The 21,778-nt window shown below is 42.6% G+C and overlaps 1 protein-coding gene across 1 annotated transcript in view; it reads right to left on the reverse strand.

Moving 5' to 3' along the window:
• Positions 1-21,134, reverse strand: part of NPHS1 (NPHS1 adhesion molecule, nephrin) — a gene marked incomplete at both ends in the record, with an annotated part of 39,907 nt that extends 18,773 nt beyond the window's left edge. Inside the window, 13 exons of the mRNA XM_081334368.1 lie at positions 2,880-3,051; positions 3,656-3,742; positions 6,161-6,285; positions 6,393-6,534; positions 6,759-6,916; positions 7,697-7,868; positions 10,416-10,534; positions 11,128-11,231; positions 11,819-11,900; positions 14,486-14,617; positions 16,505-16,627; positions 19,827-20,030; positions 21,074-21,134. Of these exons, the coding sequence (XP_081190494.1) occupies positions 2,880-3,051; positions 3,656-3,742; positions 6,161-6,285; positions 6,393-6,534; positions 6,759-6,916; positions 7,697-7,868; positions 10,416-10,534; positions 11,128-11,231; positions 11,819-11,900; positions 14,486-14,617; positions 16,505-16,627; positions 19,827-20,030; positions 21,074-21,134 (1,681 nt within the window). The remainder of the gene's footprint in view (positions 1-2,879; positions 3,052-3,655; positions 3,743-6,160; positions 6,286-6,392; positions 6,535-6,758; positions 6,917-7,696; positions 7,869-10,415; positions 10,535-11,127; positions 11,232-11,818; positions 11,901-14,485; positions 14,618-16,504; positions 16,628-19,826; positions 20,031-21,073) is intronic.
• Between the last annotated feature and the right edge of the window lie 644 nt (positions 21,135-21,778).

The following is a 21,778-nucleotide window of genomic DNA, read 5'->3' on the forward strand; positions in this document are numbered from 1 at the left end:
AATCCTCAAAATGACAGAATGATCTCAGTTCGAATCCAAGGCAAACCATTCAATATCACAGTAGTCCAAGTCTATGCCCCAACCACCAGTGCTGAAGAGGATGAAATTGACCGGTTCTATGAAGCCCTACAGCACCTTATAGAACTAACACCAAAAAATGATGTCCTTATCATCATGGGGGATTGGAATGCTAAAGTAGGAAGCCAAAAGATAACCGGAATAACAGGCAAGTTTGGCCTTGGAGTACAAAATGAAGCAGGGCACAGGCTGATAGAATTTTGTCAAGAGAATACGATGGTCATAGCAAACACTCTTTTCCAACAACCCAAGAGACGGCTCTACACATGGACATCACCAGACGGTCATCACAGAAATCAGATTGACTATATGCTCTGCAGCCAAAGATGGAGAAGCTCTATACAGTCAGTAAAAACAAGACCAGGAGCTGACTGTGGCTCAGACCATGAGCTTCTCCTTGCAAAGTTTAAGCTTAAACTGAAGAAAGTAGGGAAAAGCACTAGGCCACTCAGGTATGAATTAAATCATATCCCTGTTGAATATACAGTAGAGGTGACAAATAGATTTAAGGAATTAGATCTGATAGACAGAGTGCCTGAAGAACTATGGACAGAGGTTCGCGACATTGTACAACAGGTAGCAACCAAAACCATCCCAAAGAAAAAGAAATGCAAGAAAGCAAAATGGCTGTCTGAGGAAGCTTTGCAAATAGCTAAGGAAAGGAGGGAAGCGAAAGGCAAGGGAGAAAAACATAGATATGCCCAATTGAATGCAGAATTCCAGAGAATAGCTAGAAGAGATAAGAATGCCTTCTTAAATGAACAGTGCAAAGAAATAGAAGAAAACAATAGAATAGGGAGGACCAGAGATCTTTTCAAGAAAATTGGAGAGATGAAGGGAACGTTTAATGCAAAAATGGGCATGATAAAGAACCAAAATGGCAGGGACCTAACAGAGGCAGAAGAGATTAAGAAGAGGTGGCAAAATTACACAGAAGAACTATACAAGAATGAGCTTAATGTCCCTGATAATCACAATGAGGTGGTCACTGACCTCGAGCCAGACATCCTAGAATGTGAAGTGAAGTGGGCCTTAGAAAAGCTGAGCAACAACAAAGCTAGTGGAGGTGACAGTATTCCAGCTGAGCTATTCAAAATCTTAAAAGACAGTGCAGTAAAAGTGCTACACTCAATTTGCCAGCAAATTTGGAAAACTCAACAGTGGCCACAGGATTGGAAAAGATCAGTTTACATTCCAATTCCAAAGAAAGGCAGTGCCAAAGAATGTTCAAACTATCGCACCATTGCACTCATTTCTCATGCTAGTAAAGTCATGCTTAAAATCCTACAAGCTAGACTTCAGCAGTATGTGGATCGAGAACTACCAGAAGTACAGGCAGGATTTCGAAGAGGCAGAGGAACTAGAGATCAAATTGCCAACATACGCTGGATCATGGAGAAAGCTAGGGAGTTCCAGAAAAACATCTACTTCTGCTTCATTGACTATGCTAAAGCCTTTGATTGTGTGGATCATAACAAACTGTGGCAAGTTCTTAAAGAGATGGGAGTACCAGACCATCTTATTTGTCTCTTGAGAAACCTATATGCGGGCCAAGAAGCAACAGTGAGAACTGGACACGGAACCACTGATTGGTTCAAAATTGGGAAAGGAGTCCGGCAAGGCTGTATACTGTCGCCCTGCCTATTTAACTTATATGCAGAGCACATCATGAGAAAGGCAGGGCTAGATGAATCAAAAGTTGGAATTAAGATTGCCGGAAGAAATATCAACAACCTAAGATACGCAGATGATACCACTCTAATGGCAGAAAGTGAAGAAGAACTAAAGAGCCTCTTGTTGCGGGTGAAGAAGGAGAGTGCAAAACTTGGGTTGAAACTTAACATTAAGAAAACCAAGATCATGGCATCTGGCCCTCTTAATTCCTGGCAAATAGATGGGGAAGAAATGGAGGTAGTGACAGATTTTATTTTCCTGGGCTCCAAGATCACTGCAGATGGGGACTGTAGCCAAGAAATTAAAAGACGCTTGCTCCTGGGGAAGAAAGCCATGACAAATCTAGACAGCACACTAAAAAGCAGAGACATCACCCTGTCAACAAAAGTGCGTATAGTCAAGGCTATGGTCTTCCCAGTTGCAATGTATGGCAGTGAAAGTTGGACCATAAGAAAGGCTGAGCGCCAAAGAATTGAGGCCTTTGAACTATGGTGCTGGAGAAGACTCCTGCGAGTCCCTTGGACTGCAAGGTGATCAAACCGGTCAGTCCTAGAGGAGATCAATCCTGACTGCTCTTTAGAAGGCCAGATCCTGAAGCTAAAACTCAAATACTTTGGCCACCTAATGAGAAGGAAGGACTCACTGGAGAAAAGCCTAATGCTGGGAAAGATCGAGGGCAATAGAAGAAGGGGACGACAGAGAATGAGGTGGCTGGATGGAGTCACTGAAGCAGTAGGCGTGAGCTTAAATGGACTCCAGAAGATGGTAGAGGACAGAAAGGCCTGGAGGAATGTTGTCCATAGGGTCGCGATGGGTCGGACACGACTTCGCAGCTAACAACAACAACAACAACAATGGACTTCAACTCCCAGAATTCCCCAGCCAGCAAACCCTACATACCCTCACACTGATGATGTTACGGCAAACAGCCAATCTCAAAGAGCACTAAGAATTCCGTACCTATCTGTCCATCCATCTTTTTCTTTCTTTCTTTCTTTCTCTCTCTCTCTCTCTCTCTCTCTCTCTCTCCATCCCTCCACTCACTCTCTTATCACTTCCCTTTCTGTAAGTGTGTGTGTGTGTGTGTGTTTGTGCATGCGCACACTGTATGCTGAGTTTTAACTTACACTGGACCAGCAAACTGGTATATGCAGTGAGTGCAGGAGTCCTGGCAGGACCCAGGGCATTGCAACGGTAGGTTGCCATGTTGTCACTGGGAGTAGTAGTCAAGACCAACTCCTTGGAAATAATATTCCCGGATGAGGCTAAAGATGTTCCTTCCCTTACTAACTTGATGTCCTGTGGAAACAAGGCATATTATAGTAAGCAGAGTGGAAAGGTGCAATGCATTTTACAGTAAGCAGAGTGGAAAGGTAACAGTTAAGACACTCTTAACCTGACTCTCAGGTAGGCTCAGATCGAATAAACCAACTCTGGGGCGGGGGAAAGGAAGAAGGAAAAACTCTACTGCCTGGACAAGGATGAGAGGGAGATTCCTCAATGTATCCTGTACCACGTCACATCATTTCCCAGGAGCTGAGTATTTAAGAGCTCTGGTTCAGAATACATTTATTGAAGTTACTGTGCATAACCCAAATTGTTTTGGACAGTGGAATTATGAGAATCTCAGTAACAGAACTGGAAGGCCATCGATAGTCTGAGAAAGCTGCGCTCAAATTCAAATTTGGCATGATTGGAGGCAACAAAAGAAATTAAATGTATGGGGGGAGGGGTGTCACAAGAAACAATCAAAGGGGGTTTCTTAACAAGGAGGAGCACTGACATTGTCTCCCCTTCCCCCCCCCCTCCACTAGCAGACAACCAATCAGAATACAGGGGTCTCCTTCAAAGCCATATTTCGTCTCCAGCCCTGGCTATGTGTAACCCTGGATTTTTCACACACTTGCTTGCCCGAGCAACGCTTTGAAAGGCCAGTCTGATGAGATTGCTGCAGCTGTACTCGAATTCCTCCAGCAAGCGTGCACGTTACCTGCAAAATATGAAAATAAGCTTGTTTTAGGAAAACTGAATTCGTTTGTCGATGCTAATGCAAGCATTACCTCCAGAGAAAGTAGACCGGTGGGCTGCACCTTTAACCCTGATGCTAAATCAAGCCAGGTGTAAATGATGGATAAAGCTTAGATTGTAGAAGGTTGAGAAGGGCTGACCCGATAGTTACAGAACCCTTTCTCTGCCTGTAGTTTACAGGTAGTCCATAACTATGGCTCTTTAGCAACTGTTCAAAATGATGCTGAAAAAAGGTCACTTACGACTGCACCTCAGACTTATGACCAATACAGCGTCACCATGGTCACATGATCAAACTGGCAATTGGTATGCATTTACAAGAGTTGCAGCATTCCCCCATTAAGCAAATACAACTTTTATTGTTATTAAGAGATACAGTTGAATATCAGTATTCATTACAGTTTTCTAATAGTATCCATGATGTCAGTTTAAAATATCTTTTCTAACCAAAACGTATCTTAATTACATTTTGCACTCAATATCCATTAAGTCAGTCGGTATCCTATTTTTGCTTCTTTTTTTTTCATTTTTAGTTTCCCATCCATATTCAAAATAACCCAATCATTTTTTAGTTTCCAAACAAGTTATATTTTGGCGACCAAAAGCTTCCCTTATTCAAACTTCTTAGCATTTTCTTATTTCCCTTTTCATGCCAAAATATGATATTCTGATTACCAATCTTATCTAATCAAAATAATATTTCTATTTCTAGCGATCTATTCTCAACCATATTCGAACATCTAATTTAATATAATATCCCCTCTAATAGGTCAAAGTTTTTTTTTTTCAGTCTTACTCTAGCTTTCTTCCTTTTCCAACTAACTTTCCAAGTCAGTGGATTTGGATCATCAAATAATTCTTCCTCTATTTTTATTACCAGAAGAGAGGAGGTATTGGATGGTATCATATTGGATTTAGTCTGAAGAAGCTTATATGTGCCATGGAATTAGTAATGGACCCATTTAACACGTTGTCTGTTAAGCCCTTGTTTGTAAAAATAGAAAATTAATAAAATATTTATTTAAAAAAAAACAGTTGCAGTATTCCAATGTCATGTGAACAACATTTATGACTTTCCCAGGGGGCTTCCGACAAGAAAAGTCAATGGAGGAATCTGGATTCGCTTAATGACCATGATAAAAAAGATCATAAAATCAGAAATGAGTCACTTAACAAAGTTCCAGTTCCAATTGTGATTGTAAGTTGAGGACTACCTGTATTTTCTTCTGCTAGATTTTTTTTTATCTAAGTCTGTCTCAAAGAAAAATGCCTGCAGGAGGAGGTGATAATAGGAAATAAGCTCCAGGCAAAGGAAAATCTGCAACTTTCACTCCTGGCCCTTTTTCAAATCGGGCACACTGCTTTGCCTTAGACTGATTAGAGCTGACCTGAAATGTAAAAAGTGGGTCAATAATTGTCATTCTAGGTCTGATCTGGAGTACTTTACAGGAGATGGATTACCCAATCAACTCTGGAATGGAACAGCACACAAACATCACTTTAAGCCTTGGTTTGCTTCAAGCATGACTTGTTAAATGAGCCGGAGAAGCTCATTGCTCATTGGTCTAAACTGGTGCTTTTTCAAACTTGGCAACTTTGACGTGTGGATGTCAACTCCAGAATGCTGGCTGGGGAATTCTGGGAGTTGAAGTCCACATACTGTATCTTAAAGTTGCCAAGTCTGAAAAACACTGGCATAAACTATAAACCATGGCTTACAAAAAGCAGTGGCTGAGTAGTATGCAACCTGAAAATCAGAGAGGATCACACCAGGCAAAGGTAGTTGGTTGTTTTTTTTCCAGGAAAGAGAAGTAGGTTCTTTTGGCAGTGGGGATGATATAGCTCAGAGGTCCCCAACCTTTTGGGCACCAGGGACTGGTTCCATGGAGAGAGGTTTTTCCATGAAACAGAGGGTGCGTGGTTTTGTGTGCTGCCTGCATCCTGTGGATGGGGGTTTGCTTGTTTGTGCGGACCTGTTGCTGGCATGCCACAGCCCGGTACTGGTCCACAGACTGGGGGTTGGGGACCCCTGGTGTAACTTATATGGATGGATTTTGGAGACAGAGCTGAGCCAAAGTATGCATTTGACATGTTCTATAACCAGACTGAAAGACTAGAATCTTGTAAATCAAACTAACTGCATGAGATTCTGCTATCCTCAGTTGAAATCTTGGAAGGTTTTAAGTAAGAATGCCAAAATCTAGCAAGACTTGGTAGCTTGTCTGAAATTATAGAGAGGGCCTTATATATGCAAGGAATCCTTAGTGCAGATACCAAGAGGTTAAGATAGAGGGAAAGGAACTGGGGTATCTTCACTGAGGACCCTTACAGTGGTCTCATGGACCACCAAGGAGAAGAGGAGGTTAAAGTGCTTTTGTACCTTGTACCACTCAAGATGGGGCAAAGGGTTCCCACCACTGGCAAAACAAATGAGTTTGATTTCAGTGCCAGCTCGAAAATATGTCTCCGGTGGAGGCACATTAAGCCAGATGTTCTGAGGTGGGTCTGGAGTAAAAAAAAAATAGGAAGAAAAAACAATTAGCAGGACAAAGGGAGGCTTAAAACACAACATAACCCTGCTGGTTCTTGTATATTCCCACCCTCATCCTTACATGTTACTCTGAGAGTAACAGAAGCACTCTTGGTGTACATGATGGCTTCGTTGAAGGCCTCACAGATCAGGGGCAGACCATTGTCCTCTCGATATGCTATGTATGTCAGATTGGACACAGTGACCATTCCTCCAAACTCTGCCTGCAAGAGGAAGGCAAAGTTTACTCAGTGATTATTATTTGCCAAGAAGGAGAAAAAGGTATCTATGTAGCCATTCTGCTGTTTGAGGGCCTCATTTCCAGCCAACACTGTCCTTGAACCATCCCAAGTTTTCTAGAAAAAAAATTGGCCTCCAGGTGAGTCAGATCTACCAAGGGAATCACTCCACCTGCCTCGTGGACCTTCAGACTTTTGATATTACCTACCTCTGAAATGGCAGTTTCAGTAGCATTGAGCTCCCTCCATCCCAGCCACCAACGTAGCATCACAGGTGGATTGCTTGTGGAAGTGGAACAGGTCAGGAAGATCTCTTGGTTTTCTTCAGTGCTGCTGGAGCCTATGATTTTCACCTGCTCTGGAGGAACTACCATTCAGAAATATGGGAAGGAGAGAAAGAAGAAAACAATCGGTTGTTATGAGAGAGAAACCCCATGTTAAGAATGAAACTTGGGCAGCTGCATGTCTCTTGGTTTCAACTTGCCATTAGAATAAGGGGGGGGAGAGGTGTTGCTTTAGAATGGGTTAGATGGAGAAATGAAACCTCTACAATTCCGCTGAAGATGAAGAGCCTGAAACCTTTCCAAGGACACTGCAGAAGGTGTGGCGAGGAAGCAGATGGTTCCCAGAACAAAGTGAAATTGTTTACATGGACTACGTGAGAGAGTGGGAGTTTGGCTGGAGAAATTATTGTTTAATTCTATGAACTGGTGTCTGGGAACCTCAGAGTTAGTTTTGCTTCGACATTACCATGCCATGTATTCAATAAGCAATCAGATTTTCGGAAACGGATTGAACCTGGAGTTTTATTTGGATTCTTGAGCTGGATGTTGACACCCCAACTCTCTCCCACATCACAGGATGGACCTTTTCACAATGCCAAGTATATCTTTCTCCCCTACAAAAAGAGCAAAGCTGTTGCTTTTAAAATGACTGCTGGGGCACATCTTTAGAGTATATCTATCTCCTTGTTTGAACAACCACAGTTATAAGACTGCCTAATGCGTCGAGGAACCACCTGATCTATGCAGAAACAAAACATTGAAGAAGACAAGCAGACATCAGTTATAAATTGGGGAAGAAGCCTTAGATACAGGCATAGGGAGAAGAAGGAACTGCATTGCTAAAGAAACTGGTTTACACTCACAGGTCACTTTCAGAACAATGCTGGACTGCAAAGGCAAAGATAAAACTTGGTTCAGGGCCTGACAGCTCACTACAGCCATGTTGTCATCTGGTGTGATTTTCAGGCTCAGGGAACTTTGGGATAATTGGTTGGCATCATTTGTCTCCCAATTCCTAGAGATGACTTCATCATTCTGAAAGGCAAAAGACCATCAGCTCAGATGCCCAACAAGGAATCTGAAGCCTCAAGGACAGGGGCGGGCCAATCAAAGAGCCTAGAAATAACACATTAGGATTTGTCGGTCCTACTTTGCAAGGGCCCATTAATAGTATGAAAGCATCCTCTGTTTGAAGAACTATCCAGTCCAAGCTACCAATGTACGGTAGCTTATACATGGTCAGCAAACTGAGACAGTCATTGGGGTTTGTTTGTTTTTTCCCCATGACAGGGAGATATGTTGACTTCTATTTACATTCATTTATCTCTGTACATTTACACATGGAAATGTTAAGCAAAGTAGCATTCCCTCTTTCTTTAATGATATGTAAATGCAACACTCTACAGAAGGAGAAGGCAAGGAAAGTGAAAGCCATTATTCCTTCCCCTCCCTTGTAACTCTGTCTATGTGCAGAGAAAAGGCAGATGAAGTAGCAAGACAGTGATGAAGCAAAGGAGGGATCAGCAGGCGTTGGCAGCAATGGTTTCCTGGCACAGGGTGGATCTTAGCTACTGGTCCATCAAACACCGTCCACAATGTCCATTCAAAGCCATCAGTACCTTGCTTTCTTTGCTTGTCCTTCCTCCACAAGGATGTTTTCTCTCCACTAAAAGATGCTCGCCTCTTTCTCTTTTAGAAGCATTACAGGTTGTCATCAATCTGTACCGGGATGCCTTGCGTACAGTCACTCATGCGCTCGTGACCTCTCGGTTAGACTACTGCAATGCTCTCTACATGGGGCTGCCCTTGAGGACCACTCGGAGGCTTCAACTGGTGCAGAATGCAGCCGCGCGAGTTGTGTTGGGGGTCTCCCGATACTCCCATGTTACACCTCTGCTCCGTGAGCTGCATTGGCTTCCAGTTGCCCACCGGGTGAGATTCAAGGTGCTGGTGATGACCTATAAAGCCCTACATGGCATGGGTCCGGAGTACCTAGGGGAGCACCTGCGGCCGGCGTCAACTTCTCTCCACCCATTGCACTCCCACAGAGAGGGCCTCCTCAGGGTGCCACCGGTCAGAGAATGCCGACTGATGGCCCCCAGGGGGAGGGCATTCTCTGTGGGCGCGCCAGACCTTTGGAACCGTTTACCGGTTGAGCTCCGGATGGCTCCTTACCTTCGCTCCTTCCGACGTGATCTAAAAACTTATTTATTTGAACAAGCCGGCCTGGTCTGATGGGTTTGGGGTTTTAATTACTGTTTTTAATTAATTTATTGTATTTGGGCACAATTGTTTAATTTGTTTTTAATTTTTGTATTTTGTACTTTTGGTATTTATTGCCCTGTACACCGCCCTGAGTCCTTCGGGAGAAGGGCGGTATATAAATTAAATTAAATTAAATAAATAAATAAACTTACTACTGTAACTGATCCCGCAATTTCAGCCATAAGTCATTGCAGGTCATCATGGGACCGTATCGATTTTACAGCCCTTTTTGCAGCAGTCTTTAACTGAATGCCGCAACCACCCTGGTCATAAGCTGAACCCTTGTTCACTATGGGACATTTTTTCCCCCAAGAAAAATGTCAGTTTCCAGAAGAAATATCATCAGTTGCAGTCACGGGATCACAGGACACTGAAAACAGCCATAAAGGCAGGTCAGCTGTGGAGTGCCCAAATTAGGTGCCCTGACTGCTGGAGTGGGGGGGTGGGCTGGATGTCAGAAACTTCAAATCTGGATCATAAATCCCTTTTTGGGGGTGGGGCATAAATGAACATTCACTAAGCAGCCAGTTAGGAGTGAAGGACTATCCATACTGGCATTTAACGACTAAACTAAAGCAAGCCGCATATGCCCCTCCTCTTGAATTATCCCCCCTTGGGTGAATTTCCCAACAGAGGAAATGTGCCCCAAATAACTAGGTTTGTAAGACATATTTAAGTGAATCAATTAAAGACTTAGCCGCAGCTGCATTCTCACAATAGGCTAAGATTAGTTTTATTATTGGATCGTGTTTGGCACAATGGGAGAACCCAGAGAAATGTACAGTATGAACTTAGTAGGATTCAACATGCAAATGCACAAAATGGACTTGCTAAGGCAATGAAACACGTTAAACACATTTTACGCACTCAGTCCTCGAGTCAAAAAAAACCCGGTAAATTGGAGGCATTACAAAAGAAGCCTTATGAAAACAATGGGCAACAATTTAAACCATTTGTAGACTAGTTATATAGGTAGGTGATTCATCCTAGCTCTGAATGCCATTGCTGCAAGACAATAACCATACTGGTTAACTCAACAGCCAGGTTAAGTATTTTATGCAAATCTAGCCACACACTAAGGAATTTAACTACATTAGATAAATTTAATTGCACCCGTTAAATTAAAATATTCTAATTTTGATGTGAACACAACAAAGCAAAATTCTTGCAACAAGGGGAGGGGAGGCATGTCTGTCCTTATTATTCCCTGCCCCCACTTTACTGGGTTCCAGTCCAGAATTCTGAGCTGAGGGTTTTATTCACATAGCACCCCATTAATCCGAAACTTAAATACTTCATTAAACTGCTTCTGCTCACCTTCAGCCACTGCAACGTAGCAAGAGGATTCCCACTTGGAGAAATGCAAGACAGTTTCAGTTCCTTGTTTTTTACAACAGCTCCAGTGTAGCCCTTGATTACAGGCAGCTGAGGTGGGACTATCAAAAAAGGAAAAAAAAGAGCCACTGCTGAAAACAGTTTAGACATGGGGAGTTTGCGCTAAACTTGTGGAAGTTCTTAGCATCTTGCCCTGATGTGTGCAGCGCCTTGTAACTTCGTCTGTATTCCAAGGATGAGGAACCTTTCATCCATTAGAACAGTGTTTCTCAACCTTGGCAAATTTAAGACATGTGAACTTCAACTCCCAGAATTCCCCAGCCGGCTTCTTTTAAGAGAGGTCTCAAAAACCCATTCATTATCTCAGTGATGCCCTTGGTTGATCTTATCCATTTAGTTTTCTTAGATGGCATTCCTGGTTCCCATCCCTTTCTTCATTACATATACTCTGGGTGATTTCTCTCCTTTCCGTCTCCTCCTTCCATCCTCCTCCTCCTCCTCCTCCTCCTCCTCCTCCTCCTCCTCCTCCTCCTCCTCCTTCTTCTCCTTTTTCTCTCCCCAGCCCACTTCCTTTTGTGTTGTTGTTTTTTTATTAACACTGTAATAAGAGTTGCCTTGAGCACTTGTGCTGTTATTTTGATGACACTTCCTTAATCCTGGGAAAATGCCTGACAAAGCATTCCAAACAACTTACACAGGATGTTCATCGTGAAGCTGACAATGACTGGTATTAAAGTCACTATGTTAGCAGCTCTGCAGGTCAGCAGTTCCTTGTTGTCTGAACTCTGAGGGGTGAACCTGGAAGAAAACATAAAAAAATAGTTGTGGGGTGTCAAGCCCATGAAGCTGGGAAAGATCAAGAACCTACAGAGATTTCAGTAAAGGGTCTTTAGTGTTAGATTAGAGGCAAATACAGAATCTTGGTAACTGGTTTTGGAATTTCCCGGCCTCTTTTATAGTGGGTAAATTAAAGCAGAAACATTTTGAATGATTTGTAATGCTTCTTCCCAGGTTTCTCACTACCTGGACTGAGTTGAAATGAGCTAAACCACCAATGGCCTCATCTTTTATCTCCTTTGCTTTCCTTTACAATCCTACAACTTTGCAACTCTACAACTTCTCACGAGGGAGCCTTTCAACATTAGTATGGCAAGAGAAGATCTGAACTGGTGTGTTCTGACTAGGACTTTTCAGACAACCCTTTCCTTTAAACATCTTATTTCCATTTTGCAAAAACTTCAATTGGGGATGAGGCATTGCCTTGATGAAGACCTGTCACAGCAAGCATGCGGTACAGGTTTATGTCTTCTGGCTCTTAAAAACCTGAAATATCACCAATCAGGTTAGAAAAACTAAGAACTGTAATCTCCTTGGGACCCTGTTACCTCAGCATGGCCTCAGTGCTGAAGAGTTTGGCTGAAGAGCCAGGTTGGATAGTAGATGTCACATCTGCCAGTTCTTTGTCAGCTGTATTAAAAAAAGGAAAATAGATAATAAGACTCCAGATTGCACACATTAATGGCTACAGAAGTGTGACTACAGCTTCTGTTAGCCTGGTGCCCTCCAGATGTTTTAGAGCAGAGGTCTTCAAACTTGGCCCTTTTATGACTTGTGGACTTCAACTTCCAGAATTCCTCAGCCCCATGCTGGCTCAGGAATTCTGGGAGTTGAAGTCCACAAGTCATAAAAGGGCCAAGTTTGAAGACCCCTGTTCTAAAGTAACTCCTATAATTCTTAGGAAGCTGATATGATGGTCATTCAGGCCATTTCCTGATTGGTCATTTCATCTGTAAAGAAGGAATTCAAAAAGAAGGTTTGAACATTCTACATAGAAACATCTATTGTCAGTTTTAAATAAGGATAGAGAAACCAAGTAACATATTAAATATCAAACTTAGAAAACAGAATTGTTACATTCATGTAATGTGCAATCCCCAATTAAATGTTTTGGCTTCACATGATGTTCAATGTTACTATAACGAAGACAATGATTGAGTTCCCACAACACTTTGTTGTATAATCACCCAGTCACTTCCAACTTTTTGTGACCTGATGGACATAATTTCTCCAGAATTAGCTATTGTTTCTTTGAGTCCTTGTAAGCACCTGTTGCATCATCAGAAATACTCACCTTGTTTTTCTATTAGTCTCTTTTATCAATTGCCTTTGATTTTTCCAAGATCAGAGTCTTCCCCAATGACTCATTTGATGTCCAAAATATCTAAACTGTATCTTCATAATTAACACATCTAGTGATACACTGGGTTTTACTTCATCTAGTGTTCAATTATTTCTCTGAAGATGTTGAGCCACAAGTAATCCAACCTCATTTTAATATAATCCACATATTAGATGAAGTGAGCCAGAGAATATGAGTGAAAGAGAAGAGGGTGGAAATATTTGTAGATGGAGTTAGCTAAAATTGGAAAGACAGCCATGGGTAAATTGCCTCTGTGGCTTTGTGAGATGTCTTGTGCCTTGTAATCCTTCTTTGCCTCTGTTTATTTGGCCTGTACAAGACAGCTTTGATTCATCTTGGTGCAGCATTTTCCATGGTAAAGGCAATGCAAGTCTCTTCATAGGGGCACAAAGGCAATGCATTTGCCTCAATAAGATAATTTATGTTGTCTCAGAGCCTCAACAGGCAGCTCCAAATTATTGAAACAGTCAGAGGTTTCTTTCAATGCTTCCAGTAGCTGGCCTGGTCCTGCTGGCAGCAGCCAAAAAAGCTAATACAGTCCTGGGTTGTATAAACAGAGGCATAGAATCAAGATCACGCGAAGTATTAGTACTACTTTATAAAACCTTAGTGAGACCATACCTGGAATACTGCAACCAATTTTGGTCAGCGCACGACAAAAAAGATGTTGAGGCTTTGGAAAAAGTTCAGAGAAGAGCAATTAAGATAATCAAAGGCCTGGAGACTAAAATATATGAAGAATGGCTGCTGGATTTGGGTTTGGCTAGTCTAGAGAAAAGAAGAACTAGGGGCGACATGATAGCAGTATTCCAGTATTTGAGGGGCTGCCACAAAGAAGAGGGAGTTAACTTATTTTCCAAAGCACCAGAAGGCAAGACAAGAAACAATTAATGGAAACTAATCAAGGAGAGAAGCAACTTGGAATTAATGAGAAACTTCCTAACCGTGAGGACAATTAACCAGTGGAACAGCTTGCCTTCTTCAGAGGTTGTGGGCACTTCATCACTGGAGATTTTAAAGGAGACTGGACAGCCACCTGTCTGGAATGGTATAGGGTCTCCTGCATGAGCAGGGGGCTGGACTAGCAGATCTCCAAGGCCCCTTCCAGCTTATTCTATTCTATTCTATTCTATTCTGTTCTGTTCTGTTCTGTTCTGTTCTGTTCTGTTCTATTCTATTCCATTCCATTCCTCTATTCTATTCTATTCTATTCTATTCTATTCTATTCTATTCTATTCTATTCTATTCTATTCTATTCTATTCTATTCTATTCTATTCTATTCTATTCTAGCATCCATCAACTGGAACTGATGAAAGAGGAAGTCGGAGAATCAACCCAATTTCTGTTAGAAGCAAGGGGTTGCATTGTTTTGCAAAGTCGTTTCCAGGGGCTGTTTAGCTCCTGGCTTCTCAGAATGAAGCATCTTCTGCTTGTGTTCTGCTAATATGTACAAGATACAGCGATGTCTAAGGAAAACATTAAGAGGATCCCGTGTCAACATTCAGTGGAATTAGATCTCCAGTTTGTTCATTGGTGGCAAATTGTTACCTCAGGCTTTGAATCCACAAATGACGGCTTGCAGCATGACTTTCCCCAGTAGCAATTTCTGCCAAGTAACTATGAATTGCTGTATCTGTCTTGAACTTCTCACCCCACACCGACACAGCAGGTTCCCTTGTGTTTTGCACAAAAAGCCCATGAAAAATTTACTGATGCTTGGTAACTTCTGCAAGATCTGCAATTCCTACTGGCTATGAAAGAATTTATATAGCTGCTGACATGAATTCAAAAAAAAAAAAGCAAGGCGAGGTAAGAGAAATGGTCGCTGGGATGCTCAAGCTATAGGCTCACCTTTGCAAAAAGTGATCTTAGCTGGTGGTCGAGCATCCTTCACTTGGCAGTGCAGGGTGTATTCGGTGCCAGCAATCCAAGTCACCATGCTGTTAGCCTCGTACTCTACAAAGAGTGGCCTTTTGGGGGGAACTGCAAGGAAATAAAGCAAAGTGAAGGATTGATTATTTAAAAAATCTGTTGGTTTTTTTGTGGTACAGGTAGTCCTTGACTTATGATCATAAATGGGACGGGAATTTCCATTGCTAAGTAAGGTGGCAGTTCAGTAAGTCATACCCAATTGCACCACCTTTTTGCCACGGTTGTTAAATGAATCGCTGCGCTTGTTAAGTAAATCATGCAGTCAGTACGCAAATCTGGCTTCCCCCAGTTGACTTTGCTTGTTGGTAACTGGCCAGGAAGGTTAGGAACGGTGAATTTAACCCTAACCCTGGGATGCTGTATCTGTCATAAATACAGGCACTTAAAATTTGATCACATGACCATGGGGATGGTACGCCTGTTATAAGTGCAAACACAGCTCATAAGTCATTTTTTTCCCCAGGGGGCATTGTAACTTTGAACAGTTTCTAAATGAACAGTTGCAAGCTGTAGTCTCCCTGTATGGTATCTTTGAAACTTGAACTTTTCTAGCGTATCTTGTGAATTTCTAGCAGGATTGGATTGGGGGGAAAAAAAGGTTTTCTGCCCAATTTCTGTGGGCATTCCTACAAAATCACATTCATGTAGAAACACAGAAGAGTGAATAAAGGTTAAATTAGGTTAGGTTAGATTATATTAAAGCAGAGACACGCAATCTTTTGGCAGTTGCAGTTGCACATTTTAAATCACTCCTTTTGGCAGCAAAGGCACAACAATGAGCTAACGTTTGGATTTGTTCCACCTAAAGAGTAGGTGAGCGTAATGTGGATACGTGTGTGAAGCCCATCAGAAACTTCACGTCTACTTTATTTGTCTCCTACCCAAAATGGGTGTGTGATGTCATCCTACTGGACTCTAGGCAATAAAAAAAAAGTTTGCCTGCAGACTATTGATTGCTCATTCTGAGTAGAGCTTCTCAGCTTCACATCCTTTGCTCATCTAAAAATATCCTTCCAATTAATGATGCAGAAGATTTGAATATTTTCTGGAGGAGATTGAGAAGGAGAAGGTGATATATTGAACTGTCCATTGTACTGAACTGATTTCTGTTGAATCCTGGAAGAGGACACTGTAATGCTAATTGAAATAGGAGAGCAAGGACATCAAAGCTCCTTAGATGCCCTCTGATTGCCCTCTGATTGCTGGACAGACATATCCACTCATTGAATTAACCAATATCTTGGCTTCTCATGACATTGAATGATCCATAAATTAACCAAATGTCTTGCACAACACAAAAAAACTAATCTAAGTTAAAATGAACCAAGCATAGTATGTATCATGTTACCCTAAAAGTAAGGCCTACCCCCCAAAATAAGCCCTAGTTTTGGGGTGAGGCACACACTTAAAAATCAAGCATCCACTTACCTTGCAGCCAGGCCTCTCCTCACTGGCCCAGCTCTTCTTCTGCAACATCTTCTACAGCCAAGTCTGCATTTCTCAGTCACAGTCCTTTCCTGAAGACCTCTGCAGTTGAAAACTGAGCTATGGATTGAATCCATAGCTCAGTACTCGGCTGCAGAGGCCTTCTGGAAAGGCCTGACGGTGAAATTCAGCTGCAGAATGAAGCTGCTCCTTCGGCCCCAGAAGGAGTTGACTTGCTGGGCGGGGCTGTCGGTGTAGGAGGTAAGACATCCCCTGAAAATAAGACCTGGTGCCTCTTTTGGAGGCAAAAAAAAAATAAGACCCGGTCTTATTTTCGGAGAAACACGGTAGTGCAATGCACTCCACTAGATTTGTAACTGATCTGGTTAAGCACATTGTTCTGAGTAGAAATTATTGTGCTCTCTCTTTATCTCTCAAATTAACACTGATTCGTATAATCAGAGTTGAATTCTAGAGATCTTCCTAATGCAGTGTGACTCCAGCTATACTTACCAAGCACTGACAGTTGCACTCTACGGGAAATTATGCCAGTGCTTTTCTCTGTGGGTCCAACCTGGCATTCATACAAGGCATCATCTTCCAATTGGCTGTTTATTACTTGCAGGTTATATATCCCTAAAGCAACAGGATGCAAGCAAAAAGGTAGGTGCCTTTAGTTCATATTAGTTCTACTCATGAGTTACACCATAGCATAATTCTGCCCACTCAGGTTTGGGGCAGGTTCCTTTCCAATCACAACAGGTCATCATCCTTCTAACTCATCTTACTATGAAGTAAATGTGGTAAAACATATCTAAAATGGGAGGTATGGGGCCTAAGAACATTAGTCATGTCTGTAAAATAATGGATTGCATTACTGGGACTCATTTTCTCAGCTCGAAAGCAAATCGACCAATTATTTTCCAGAGTTCATAACTTCTGAGTAAAGCTTAGGAAAGTCTTCCCAACCTTTACTCACTCCCCCATCTGTCTTCTATGAAGTTCTTTTCACCAAAGTAATGTGTGACTGGGCAAAGATTGCGGTACAAAAACCTTCAAGCCAGGGCTCTCTGCAGGGAAAGTCAAGAAAGTCAGGAAGATGGCTCTGACTGCTCGATCAAAGCCAACCTAGTATGACTTGAGAACAGCACTTCTGAATGGCGTTATCATTCTTGTCTAGTATAATCTGAGGATCCCCCAATGGTTTGCATGTTGCTTAGAGAAAGAAGAACTTTCGTGTGGCCCGTAAGCACAATGTCAGAATAGGGCTCTTTTTTAGGTTGCCTTGATTAATTGCATTGGGGTGCACCCCCCCAGAACTTAGTTACTCATAACTGCTGCCGTAGTTGGTGGCCCAATTAAGCAATGATTAAGAGGACTCTGAGGAGTGCAGCAAAGCTTTCGATAGGTCGCAAATGGCCTCCAGGATTAGGGTTGTGCACACTAGTCAAGTAAAAATCTGTCAAGTGTATCCCATATGACCCATGCTCAAAGGTTCACAAGTTTAAAATAAATAAAAATGTATACTAAAGTGAACTTTTAGAAAAAGGAAACACAAAACACAAAATATAAAAAGTTACAACAGCCCCCCCCCCTCAAATCATAAAAGGTCATCAATGTAGCTGAAAACAGACTCTGTTGGTGATGGATGGCACGTAGGGAAGATATTGGGAGACTGACTGCTAAGGTAATGGTCAGATAAGGGACAGCACAGCCCACAATTGAATATTGGGTGGGGCAATAGCACTATTGTACATAGTAATGCTTTACCTGTAAATGACTTTTTTTTAACCTTTAATCGTAATGCAACGCATGCGAACAGCCACTTAAAACTTAATGTAAACCGCTCTAAATTCAATTGTAACAGAGTTGTCAAAGTCTGGAATACCTGATTCAGTTGTCTCAGCCATTAACTTTCAGTTTTAATTCTGACTTAACTTCCCTGGACTTGACTCCATATTTAAGAGATCCTTAAGGGAACGTGCACAGGTGCAAACGCACCTATCACCCCTGTCACATTTTAATTTTGTTATTTTACTTGCTCAGATTTGTAATTTTTGCTCGACGAATGTTAAATAAAAAATAAAAATAAAAGAGACACAGAAAGAACTCTCCCTAGTGGTAATTGCTTTAGGCACAAAAATGGAAGGACACTTCAATTTCCACAAAGGATGAATGGCTGCAAAAGTTGATGGAGTCAGCAGAAATGACCAAATTGACTGCTCTGACACAAGGACACAATTAACTTTGTTTCCGCTTGGAAATCACTTTTGGACTTTGTGCTTGAGGGGGAAAGAAAATGAAACTTTAATTTGGATTTTGCCAATTAGATAGGTTTGTTGTTATAGAAATGGCTAGTATATATTATTACATAAAAGTAACAAGTTGAGGTTTGATACTATTACCTTATTCTACTGCACAAAAAGAAGTTGGAAGTCATCGCCTTTTCTTTCTTTATTCCCTTTGCCCTGCACTTTTCCCTTCCCTTTTCACTTTCCCTTCCTTTCATAGTTTTGTATTGTATATTACTTTACTTTTATTAAATTTGTATACCGCCCTTCTCCCGAAGGACTCAGGGCGGTGAACAGGGCATATATAAATAACAAATACAAAAATTAAAAAGGAATTAAACAAGTGCCCAGTTAAAAAATACAATAACAATAAAAGACCCATTAAAAACCCTAACGTTCCTCATCAGGCCAGACCAGCTAGTTCAAATAAGTGGGTCTTCAGCCTGCGCCGGAAGGAGCAAAGGTCCGATGCCATCCGGAGCTCAACCGGCAGTTGGTTCCATAACGCCGGAGCGCCCACAGAGAAGGCCCTCCCCCTGGGGGCCACCAGTCGACATTCCCTGACCGGAGGCACCCTGAGGAGGCCCTCTCTGTGGGAACGCACAGGGCGGAGGGGAGTTGATGCCGGCAGCAGGTGGTCCTCGAGGTACCCCGGACCCATGCCATGTAAGGACTTGAAGATCATAACCAAAACCTTGAATCTCACCCGGAATACAACTGGTAACCAATGTAGCTCGCGGAGCACAGGTGTAACATGGGAGTACCGGGAAACTCCCAAGACAACTCTCGCGGCCGCATTCTGTACCAGTTGGAGCCTCCGAGTGGTCTTCAAGGGAAGCCCCATGTAAAGAGCGTTGCAGTAGTCCAGGCGAGAGGTCACGAGCGCATGAGTGACCGTACACAGGGCATCCCAGTCCAGATAGGGCCGCAACTGGCGCACCAGGCGAACCTGGGCGAAAGCCCCCCTAGTCACGGCTACTATATGGTCTTCCAGAGTAAGCCGTGAATCTAGGAGGACTCCCAAGTTGCGAGCCCTATCCATGGGGGGTAAGGACTCACCCCCCATAAGGAGAGATGGAATATTTTGAATGTCCCGGGATACCGGAATGCACAGCCACTCAGTCTTGTCAGGGTTGAGCTGAAGTCTGTTCCTCCCCATCCAGGCCCGAACCGCCTCCAGGCAACAGGACATCACATCGAGGGTATCACTAGGGTGGTTTGGGGTCGAAATGAACTAATATGAACTAATAATTTTAGAAATACAAAAAATAAAAATAAACAAAAGAACCCTTCCTAGTGGTAAAGGAGATTGGGGGGGGAGTGGGGGGGTGGCCGGGGAGATTTGTAGTTTCCAACTTTCAAGATCCTCTCAATGTAGATATATAATAAAGTACAAGTAGAGCATCTGATTGTGATTCCAATCTGGTTTAGCCTAAAAATTCAACATTGTCCCAGTCTGGGTGTCCAGTCTCCAGCACCAGGACCTTTCCAGCTTAGCTGGAACTTTTCTTTGAAACCAGTTTGTATTTCTCCAAAGATCTCACCTTTGCTAGCCTCACCCATCATGCTGTAACGGGGGAACGGAGGGATGCTCCAGTTGGGGCCCAGTAAAAGCCCGTCCTTCACCCATTGCACAATGCCAGAGGGGTTCTCCACCTCACACTCCAGCAGAGCTGTCTCCCCTTCGAAAATGGTGATGTTCTCTGGCTCCAGATGGAAATCCTGCTGAAGCATCTCTGCTTGGAAACCTACCAAGGCCCAAAACGTGGATGAATCGGCTGCTCATTCAAAGTCAGCCAGTTCTGTTCCAAGCTCAACACAAACTGTGTAAGACTGTCTAATTTGGAAAAGCTGACAGTCTGCTTAGAGAGAAAGAAGGAGGAAATTGGAAGACAGGGAAAAACCTACAGTCAAAAATTATCCCTTTGGTCTGACAACTATCTCACACTTCTACCTGCTACTATCTGATCTGCGGGAGAAAGATTAAAAAAAAATCGCAGATAGGCAGACACACTTGCCCAATGCAGATTTACATTTTGCTCCTTTGCTTATCATTTGAAATAATATTATCTGCCATAGGGACTCACAGTGATAGCCAGTTTGATGTTATGATTAAAGGAAATGGACTAGATCAGTGGTGGTGAAACTTTTGGAGACCGAGTGCCCAAACTGCAACCCAAAACCCACTTATGTATCGTCGGGTGCCAGGTGGGCGTGGCCCACTGGGTGGGCGTGGCCCACTGGGTGGGCGTGGCTGCGGTAGTAATGGAAGACTGGGTGGGACTAAAAAGTTCAATCAATCAATTTCAACTTTGCGAGATTTTTTTTTCCCGTGAGAAGTTGAAATTGATTGATTGATTGATTGAACCTTTTTTTTGCACACGGCCGCAGGGGCCTAAAGCAAAAAGATTTTATAAAACCCAGCTGAAGGCCTAGGACTGGGGTGATGGCACGCGTGCCCACAGAGAGGGCTCTGCGTGCCACCTGTGGCACGCGTGCCATAGATTCGCCACCACAGGACTAGATTAAGTGGGACACTGTGACTTCTACTTCCACATTAGGCACAAGGCCAACTGGGTGACCTTGGGCCAGTCCCTCTCTCTCAGCCCTAGGAAGAAGGTGAAGCAAACCACCTGAAAATATCACAGAATAAACTAACTGCATGTATTTGTCACATCTGTACATTTATATATAAGGGGGAATAAATGCTTCCTATATGTCTCTTGTTGGGTCCAAAACATAGAATAGCATCTCATCCTTCTGCTGGGTTCTTTTTGCTGAATGTTCTCACCTTTGTTCACATCCAGGATAAAGCCAAGAATCAGGGGTACAAGCAAGCCACAATATGCCATTCCCACTTGCTGATGCTCTGGAAGTTAAGAAACCAGGAGTGCCAGATGTTACAATCCTGCAAACAGTTGACCGAGCAAATGGTGGACACGAAAGCGGTTAGCATCTTCTGTGTTCACAGAAGATACTTTTCAAGATATGTGCAATATATAGAAGAACCAATTAACTGGATTTCACTTGATACATGAGATACAGAGAAAGACACAGAGAGATCCTCAAAGTTAACACCAATCTCAGTCTCCTGTGAATGAAGCTGCTGAGTCTTTAAGTAACCTAGCTGAGTTTGTTGTATAAAAAACACTTTCTGAGTGGGGGAAATACCTCTGTGTTGTAATTATCCCACAGAAATCACTCCGAACAATGGCGTTCTGCACCACTCTTATTTTTGATGTAATTGTTATTAATAATAAGATCAGGTACATCCAAGATTGCAAGCAAATAGGCTTCCCAGAGTGAGTCTATCTGTCTGTCTGTCTTTCTTTCTCATTAAAAGCACCTGATTAAATCTGAATAAATTGGCAGACACTTCTACTACAGGCTTCTGGAGAGCATTGGGCTGTGATTCTCAAATTATTCCTTTGTTTCTTTCAGAAATGACAAGCGCACTGAGCAGTGGGAAGGGTGTAAACCAGAAGGAATGCAGAAG

The sequence above is a fragment of the Vipera berus genome, assembly GCF_964194415.1.
Source record: "Vipera berus genome assembly, chromosome: 9".
Taxonomy (NCBI): domain Eukaryota; kingdom Metazoa; phylum Chordata; class Lepidosauria; order Squamata; family Viperidae; genus Vipera; species Vipera berus.